The sequence below is a fragment of the Corapipo altera genome, unplaced genomic scaffold (genome assembly GCF_003945725.1).
Source record: "Corapipo altera isolate COAL_440 unplaced genomic scaffold, ASM394572v1 174, whole genome shotgun sequence".
Taxonomy (NCBI): Eukaryota; Metazoa; Chordata; class Aves; order Passeriformes; family Pipridae; genus Corapipo; species Corapipo altera.
Window position 1 is genome coordinate 632,860 of NW_020885022.1, and position 8,425 is coordinate 641,284.

Here is an 8,425-nt window from a genome sequence, read left to right on the forward strand (position 1 = left end):
CAGCCACAGCTTCTCTGGGCAACCTGTGCCAGGGCCTCCCCACCCTCACAGGGGAGAGCAACTGATGCTTGACTCCTGATGGTCCTGTGACTGCCAAGTGGAATTAAATCCTTCTCTGGATGAGGCCTGAGGAAGGTCTCCTTAAGCAAAAGGGACCCTCCTGTTGGTGCCATGAGGCCTCACTGGTACCAGTGGCACTTCCTCAGAAGGAGCTTCACCCCAGCAGTCACATTCTCTCTGAAGGACAGCCCTACAATGCCCTATTTCCAGGGAATCCTCCTCCTTTTCAAGGCCTTTTGGGATGTCTGTGCCATCCAGCTCGTAGTAAAGCTGTGTGTGAAGGGAGTCTGGCTTTGGTTACTCCTGGCTGCAGTTTAGAGCATCCTCTTGCTCCAGCTAAAGCTCCTCCTTTTCTTTGATAAATGTTATGTTTTCCCAGAGTGTCCCTGCAGATCAGGCCTTTCTTCCCATCCATGGTAAATGCTGTCTTTTCTGCTGAGACTTTAAATCCAGCTTATTCAGTGGCTTGTGCCATTAAGGTGATTACTTAATGCTTGCTAGAACAGTGTTCTCTTTTTTTAGGGTTTTTCTTTCCCCCCTGATTCCAACAGACATTTAGCCATTTGGAACAAAGTTTTTGATATTTGGTGCCTGGAGCTGTAACTTTCAACAAAACTGTAAAGACCCTTCCCAGACCTGAAAAGAAAACGCTCACACTGACCTTCTTTTCTTTATTTAAGATCACTCTGATGTCCCCAAGCACTGAAACACAGTCTTGACCTGCAGCAGGGAAGGGACTTTCTGATTTCCATGGCACAGTGGTTTTGTAGAGGCTGATGTACAACATGTATGTACATGTTGTTGTTGTCATTTAATTACAGGTGCAGAAACATTTGGAGTTACAAGCTCACGTTCCTTCTAAGAGGCTGAATGGAACCCAGATTCCCCATCCTCTCCTGGTACCACAAATAGACTAAATCAGACTTTTTCAAGGTGGTTTCTATTTCCTGGGAATCAGCTTAACCTGCCCTCTTGGGGTCAGTTGGTCTCAGAGCTCTGTAGTTTTGAAGGACATCTCAGCTCATACAAGTATCAACAAAACTCAAGGGGAACATTCAAATGAGCAGATACTCAGATATTATTTTCTGTCTTGGATTCTGCCTTGAAGTGGAGACTTGTCTTTTAAGCTGCCTCAAAAATTAGTACATTAATTTTCTCAAAATACTCAGCTACTGGAAGAGAAGAATAATGATGGAAAGGATCTCATCCAACTATTCTGAAAATAGGGTGATTTTAATGAAAAATCTGTATCAGTTGGCAGGTTTTGGCTGTGCCTCAGTGTCTGGGCCTGGTTCTAATCCCCACTCTGATGATTTTTTTGTTTTGCAACATGCACTTCGTTATTCCTCCCTGATTTAGAAACTTGTGCATCAAGTTACACAGATTTTAGATGAATTTAATCCTACCTGTCAGTGTGTCTGTAGCTCTTGGCTGTGTAATGTACAGATTTAATTGGAGCATTCTGTCCTGTTCCATCTTCCAGGCACCACATGCCACTAAATTCAGGATGGATCATTTCTCGCTGTGCTTTAAAGTTTGTGGGGTTTTATCCACTTTTCATCTACCTCTAACTTCATTCAGCCTGTGCTTTTCCTGCATGTCTAGGAGGATGTGTAAAACCTATTTATATCTTTAGGAAAGTGTAAACCTCCCTCTGTTGCTTTCTTTGTTTCCTCAAACCCTCTGTGTGGGACCCCCAACTTTTCCTGGAGGGAAGTTGTCTCAGGCTGATCTAATAAATTCTTTTTGGCTATTTCTTGTATCCTTGTTTTTTGCTACCTACATGGAAAGATATTTTCCAGGAATCAGGTTAGTGCCAGGTCTGTACCACACCATGAGAAAACAGCTGAGATTGGAAGGGATCTCTCAATTTAGCCCAACCTCAGGCTCTCTCCCTTTGCCTTTGTAACACCATGGATGACATTCACCTCCTTCCCCCCAGTTTCTCGCCCACGCTGTCCAGGTTCTCAGTGACTTTGAGGTGATTTCCCCTGCTCTGAGTGCCCCTGGGTGAAGATCCTGTCCAGGTGATCTGCAAGTATCCAGCAGCTGTGGGCTCATGTGTCTCCTGTTCTTTGCCCGCTCTTCTTTCCTGTTCCTGCCCCTTTGTCACTGATATTTGTGGCAGCTGTCACAGAACACATCAGGGCTTCCTTGGTGTTAGAGAGTATTTAACAGCCTGAACTCAGCAGTTGCTGCTGTTAACTCTTCTTCCTTGCTGAGAATGGGTGGTGCTTTCCTGGATCTTCCCTTCCTGATGGGATTTGAAATAAGTGAGCAAAGGGATCCCTGTGGCCAGCAAGGCTCAGTCTGGTCAGTGAACTCTTTCTCCACACATTGAACCAGAGCTCTGGGCTCTTTCTTTGGGGAGGACAGCAGAGAAGTCCCTGACATCTCTCATTTCCCTCCCCTTCTCTAAAAAAACAGAGACTGACTTAGACCACCCAAAGCATCCCCTATATTACAGAAAATAGGAAGTGAAGAAGCAAACAGCATGAGCAGGGGTCCTGTGGTGCTGCAGGAGGAGCTGAGGGAGCAGCTGGAGGAGCAGCAGGTCACAACACACAGGGACAGGAGTCCCAGCCACGTTCTGTGCAGCTCTCTGCCCTGGGGGATGTTCCTGAGGGACCTGGGGCAGGAGGGGTTGCAGTGAGTCTGAGCTGAAAGCTGTGTTGCAGTTGGGGGCTGATGGATGGAATGCTGGAATCCTCACAGCCAACAGGATGCAGTGAGGAAGCTGTTTCCAAAATCCAGGGAGAACTCACTGAATTTGTCTTCTCTTTACAGAGGCAAAGGATTTGATAGCCCAAAACCCTGCCCATTGAGGGTCTGCTGAAAATAAAACTTGTGGTTCAGCTGGGGCCCTTTCCCTGCCCCAGCTTTGAATTCAAGTTCCCTCAGTCCTGCTCTGTGTCGGGAGCACGTCAGTCCTGTGGGGGGATGGATGGGAGGCTGGGGGAACTCTGGGCTTCCAGGATGAGGGGAGGGGGAAATTCCACCCAGCTCTGTTTTTGGGGAAATTCTACCTGTGTGGCAGGTGAAGTCTGGGAACCTGCCTGAAGATTGATGTGCAGAGATAAACATCTCCCTGCTGTGCTGAGGATCCTTCCATGCAGGTTCCCGGTGGTGCATCCCAGTGATCCAATCACACCAGAATGCTTTGATTTTAATTAAAAGGGGAATTACACTCCCAAGTAGAAAATCCCTGTTATAGTGAACCAGTTCTTCTGATCTCTACAAAAAAGTGAAGAGGGAGAATTGAACAAATAAACATTATCTTGTCTTTGGGCAGGTGACACTCTGGGTTGACACAGGGTTTGACTTCCCTTGGTGACACCAGTTACTCTTCCATTCTCACCAGTTTTTATGATTTTTCCCTGATATTTTGTTTCCCACACTGGTATATTTGAGTTCCTGTTAACATCCCTATTCAGCCTGTAACTGTATGTCATTAAATGGCATAATTAAGGCTCAGGTTACAGGAGTGACCTTTGATTTGGAGCCCTAATGGTGAGCTGAATGAGTTGGAGATGTCTACACTGCTAATAATTTGTGTTTAGAAAGATCCTCATAATAGTATTGACATTTGGGCTGCATTGGTGAAATCAGGACAGGGGGAGAGATAAACTTAATCAAAATTCCTGTGTGGTGCAGAGGATCCCACTGTGATTTGAGAGGTAACATTTGTGGTTTGTCATCACCTGTCTATTTTAATAAAGTCCTGCTTGTGCTTAAAACTTTGATTTTAGCCAGGTGAATGTGGCTGTCCAGGGGAATCTCTACTGGAGTCACTTGTGGCAGTTCTGTTTGAAGAGGAACTAATTGCTTTGGGTTCAGGAATGTTCTGCCACCTGACTCAGAGCCTGCTCTCAATGTTGCCCATTCAGTGGCAACCCAGTGTTGCAGCAGGTGGCCAGTGCTGTCCTCGCTGTTCAGGTGTTGTTAAAGACCGAGCAGGGCGTGTCCAGCACTGGCTGAGCGTGGCTGGGTAAAGCTTGGGAATGTCAGGTGTCTCTGGGAGCCTGCTGGGCCCAGAGCTGGCATTTTTGCTAGGAAAATCTTAGGACCTGAGGGATCATCTGAAGCTGTGCCAGGGCAGGGTCAGGTTGGATCTCAGGACAAGGTTCTTCCCCCAGAGGGTGGTTGGCACTGACCAGGCTCCCCAGGGCAGTGGGCACAGCCCCAAGGCTGCCAGAGCTCCAGGAGGGTTTGGACAACGCTCTGAGGGACAGGGTGGGATTGTTGGGGTGTCTGTGCAGGGTCAGGGGTTGAACTAGATGATCCTTGTGGGTCCCTTCCAGCTCAGGATATTCCAGGATTCTTTTCCTTTCTGTTCCACTTGGTACACCCTGAACAGGAAGAGGGTGAAAATCCTCGGAGGTTTCTAAGCAGCTTTGTCCACAGCCTGTCCTGCTTCCCCAAAGCCTTCCAGCTGCCACCAGGCTGGTTTGTCCTTTGCTTTCCAAACACTCCCACTGTGGAAGATGGGATTTTGGGTGTGGGGTGTTACAGGCTGAGCCCTCTGCTGTGGCTGAGCCAGCTCATGCAGAGAAGGGGAATGTTTGGGCTTTTCAAGAAGTTCAGATTTTTTTGGGCCGTAGAAGAGAAGCTTCTGATGGATGTAACTCAGCTGTACTTCTAGGAGAGAGATTGGAAATTGCAAGAATCAAATAATTGTTTAGTTTGGAGAAGACCTCCAAGATTTAGTCCATCTTTATCTGATCCCCACCTTGTGCCCCAGCCCAGAGCACTGAGTGCCACGGCCTGTCCTTCCTTGGACACCTCCAGGGATGGGGACTCCATCACTCCCTGGGCAGCCCCTTCCAGTGCCTGACCACCCTTTCCATGAAGAAATTTCTCCTGATGTCCAACCTGACCCTCCCCTGGCACAGCTGGAGGCCGTTCCCTCTCCTCCTGTCCCTTGTTCCCTGGGAGCTGAGCCCAATCCCCCCTCCTGCCAGGGAGTTGTGAAAGCAAGAGTTGTGAGCCTCCTTTTCTCCAGGCTGAGCCCCCCCCAGCTCCCTCAGTGGCTCCTCATAGGACTTACAAGAAAACTAGAAGAAAAGAATAGGCCCAGACTATTCATGTGTGTGTTTTGAACACGCCCCGTGACAGAGAGTCCTCTGCAGAACAACGTCCCTGCTCCCCAGGCTGCTCCCAGGGCTGGCTGTGGGCACGAGCCCTGACTTGCCATAGCCCTTTGCTGGCCTCGTGCTGGAACACAGGAGCTGTGGGAGCACCAGCCTGTTGGGATTTCCCTGCAGAGCATCCCTCAGCAGTACAGTGCTCTTTGGTTCCAGGGGTGATCATGTTCCCACCACCAACACCCATCGTGACAGGGTTTGACAGGGAGAGCTTTGAACTTACCTGTCTCACTTGCCCCTCTGTGAGATTTGTCTTCACTGACAGTAGATATTGTTTATGTTTTTGATGCCTCAACGCTGACTCATGAATTCTGAGCCAGAGCTCTTGATTTCTGCAGTAAATTTTTTATCTGCAGAGAAGCCCAGAAGAATCAGCTTTATTGCTGCTTGTTCAGTGCAGCACTGCTGCTCCCCAGGGTTTGGAGGGATCAGGCTCTGCTCATGGCAATGTCCTCCTGGAACTGCACTGCAGTGAGTGAACAGCCAGAGAGAGAGCAGTGTGTGGGTCACGGGAGTTATGGTGAATTGAGCAGTTATTCAGATTGAAATCAGTTCTTTATGGCTGTAATATCCAGGAGTGAAGGAAACCACAGCAGAGTATCAGTGAGGTAATAAAGTGTTTGTCCTTTAAAGGCAGAACGTGACTGTGAGGTCTGTGGAGCCCTGAGGACTCTGGGATGGGCTGAACTTACCAGGGAGCTGAGACAGAGCAGGAACCAGGAGGGAGGTCATTCTGTGTGGGTGGCAGACACCTCACTGTGCCCAAGCTCCTTAAGCTTCTGAGGGTGGAATAAACTGAGCTCAGCTCCTCTTAGTCTGAGCTCAGTGCCATCAGTTTGCTGCTTTTTTGGTTTTTGTTTTTAATGTGCATCTTACGCACTGCAGGACTCTCGTTGGATAGTTTGCATCCTTAAGGTCAAACTGCAAGAATGGAATCAGAGTTGGAAAAGAATTTTAAGGTTGAGCCAACCATCAGCCCAGCACTGTTTTTACCTCTAAACCATGTCCCCAGGTGCCACCTCCACTCACCTTTTGATCTCTTCCAGGGATGGTGACTCCACCACTGCCCTGGACAACCTGTGCCAGTGCCTGACCACCCTTCCTGTGAATAAATTTTTCCTAATATCCGACCTAAACAACATCCTTGGCACAACACTAAGGCCAGTGTGAGTGTCATCTTCAGCATGGAACAGTTCCCACTAATTATTGTGTTCCCTGTTACTTCAGACAATTAATACGTCAAGATTTCTAAGGTTTTAGATAAATTTTCTGGAAACAAAACAAAGGGATTTTTATCTTCAAACACAGGGATATCTTGTGTTCCTCCCTTCTCTGGAGCACATGTGAGGGATTTTGTGCAGCAAGGGGATGGAGCAAGAGAAATGAGAAGGTGCTCCTGAGTTCCCTCCCCCTGTGATTAAACACTTGTGTTCAAAGTTAAGATTTTTGTCCAGGTAGATTCCAAATGTGCTGTTTTCCCACAGGCTACAGCAGTGACAGCTTCCTTGGGATGTCCTTGCTGGGCTGGCCAGTGAGGTGACAGTGACAGGGGCAGTTGTTACTCTGGAGAAGGGCAGGAGATGTTGGTGCTGGGAGGGGCCAGGGTGGCCCAAACCAAGGGAAGCCCGTCCTGAGTGCTTTGTACCTCCACATCTGGCTCATCCAGGGGCAATGTGAGGAACTGGGACTTTTATTGTGCTAGAAATTGTGTAGGAAGAAATAAATTGAAATACTGAAATACCTGCTGGGTCCTAAATGTTGAAAACAAATTTATTTCCTTGTAGCTTTGTTTTTACTCATTGGTCCTCAATATCAGCTGGAAAATAGAAAGAGGAGCTCTGCTGGAATGCAAGGATCTTGACAAAATAAGGTCTAGATTTCTCATCTGTTTCCTCAGCACTCTGTGACCAGGCAGTGTCCAAACTCCTGAATCCCTTGCATATGTCTTTTAAGTTGGGCAGTAGAGAGCTCCTTTGTCTTCTCCAGGTAACTTCTGTTTTCCTTCCCTGGTTTTGTAGTTGGATCCCTCTGCCAACTGGGACTTTGTACTTCTCTGAGGCTTTCCCTGAGCCTGGTGCCCACTATTTAAAGCTTGGTGCTGATCCATGATCTCTGCTCTCCCATTCCTGGCTTTTCCAACAGCAGCTTCCAGGACAAAGGTGCCTGTTGCTGCCTGGGGTGTGTCCAGCCTTAGCTGGCAGCAAAAGTATCCTCTGCTTCCCTAGAGGAGAAAATTTAACTGCTGGTGCTCACACACAGTGTTCCAAGTCCTGTTATTGGAATAGAGTCTTTCAGGTCTTTCTATTTACAGGTTGAGGATTTTGGGCTGATGGTTCTTGGAAGTGTTTTTCAGTTTTCTCAATATTTACCCTATGAACTTGCAGCCAGAACTGGATGTGTGATATGGGATTCCTTAAAGCCCAGTACAGGGGTAAAGATTAGGGTGTTACCACACCATATTCCTGGTTTTCTCTTTCAAGAATCAGTTCAGTGTCTCTGAGCTATGTCTGCTTTGCTTGGTGCTCAGGGCATGTGGGGATGTAAAAAGGAGTATGTGCAGACCCTGCCTGGGGCTGAGCAGCATCCCTGGGACCTGCCCTTGGTGAGAGCTGTGTTATTCCCATGTTTCCCAGGTGATCCCTGGTGCTGTGGGTTATCCCCAGGAGCTGTAACTCAGGTGTCAGTCCTTGTGTGTGGCTGATGCAGGGAGAGCGCTGGTGATTGTTTCGTGGGGATTGGTTTTTGTGATTGTTTCTTAGGGATGGTTTTCAGGGATTGTTTTTCCTGGCCCTTGGCACGTCATTGGAACAACTCTGATCAGTCTGTGTCTGAATTTCCCTGAGGAAGGCACTGAGCAGAGCTCAGGCACCTCCCTGCCAGCTCCCTGGGAGGGGGGTTCCCTCAGTGCTCCATGGCTGTCCCATCCTCCTCCTCCTCCTAACCCTGCTTGTTCCAGGCTGCAAGCACGTGAAGGGCATCCTGCTGTATGGGCCCCCAGGCTGTGGGAAGACCCTGATGGCCAGGCAGATTGGGAAGATGCTGAATGCCAGGGAGCCAAAGGTGGTCAACGGGCCCGAGATCCTCAACAAATACGTGGGCGAGTCGGAGGCCAACATCCGCAAACTGTTTGCTGACGCCGAGGAGGAGCAGAGGAGGGTAATGCAGACACACAGACACTGGGGGGGTGCTGAGGAGGAGCAGAGGAGGGTAATGCAGACACA

The 8,425-nt window shown here is 48.5% G+C and overlaps 1 protein-coding gene across 2 annotated transcripts in view; it reads left to right on the plus strand.

Moving 5' to 3' along the window:
- Positions 1-8,425, plus strand: part of NSF (N-ethylmaleimide sensitive factor, vesicle fusing ATPase) — a 71,453-nt gene that overhangs the window by 34,649 nt on the left and 28,379 nt on the right. For both annotated transcript variants that reach the window (XM_027667883.1, XM_027667882.1), the window contains exon 9: positions 8,161-8,360. In XM_027667883.1, coding sequence (XP_027523684.1) covers positions 8,161-8,360 — 200 coding nt within the window. The remainder of the gene's footprint in view (positions 1-8,160; positions 8,361-8,425) is intronic.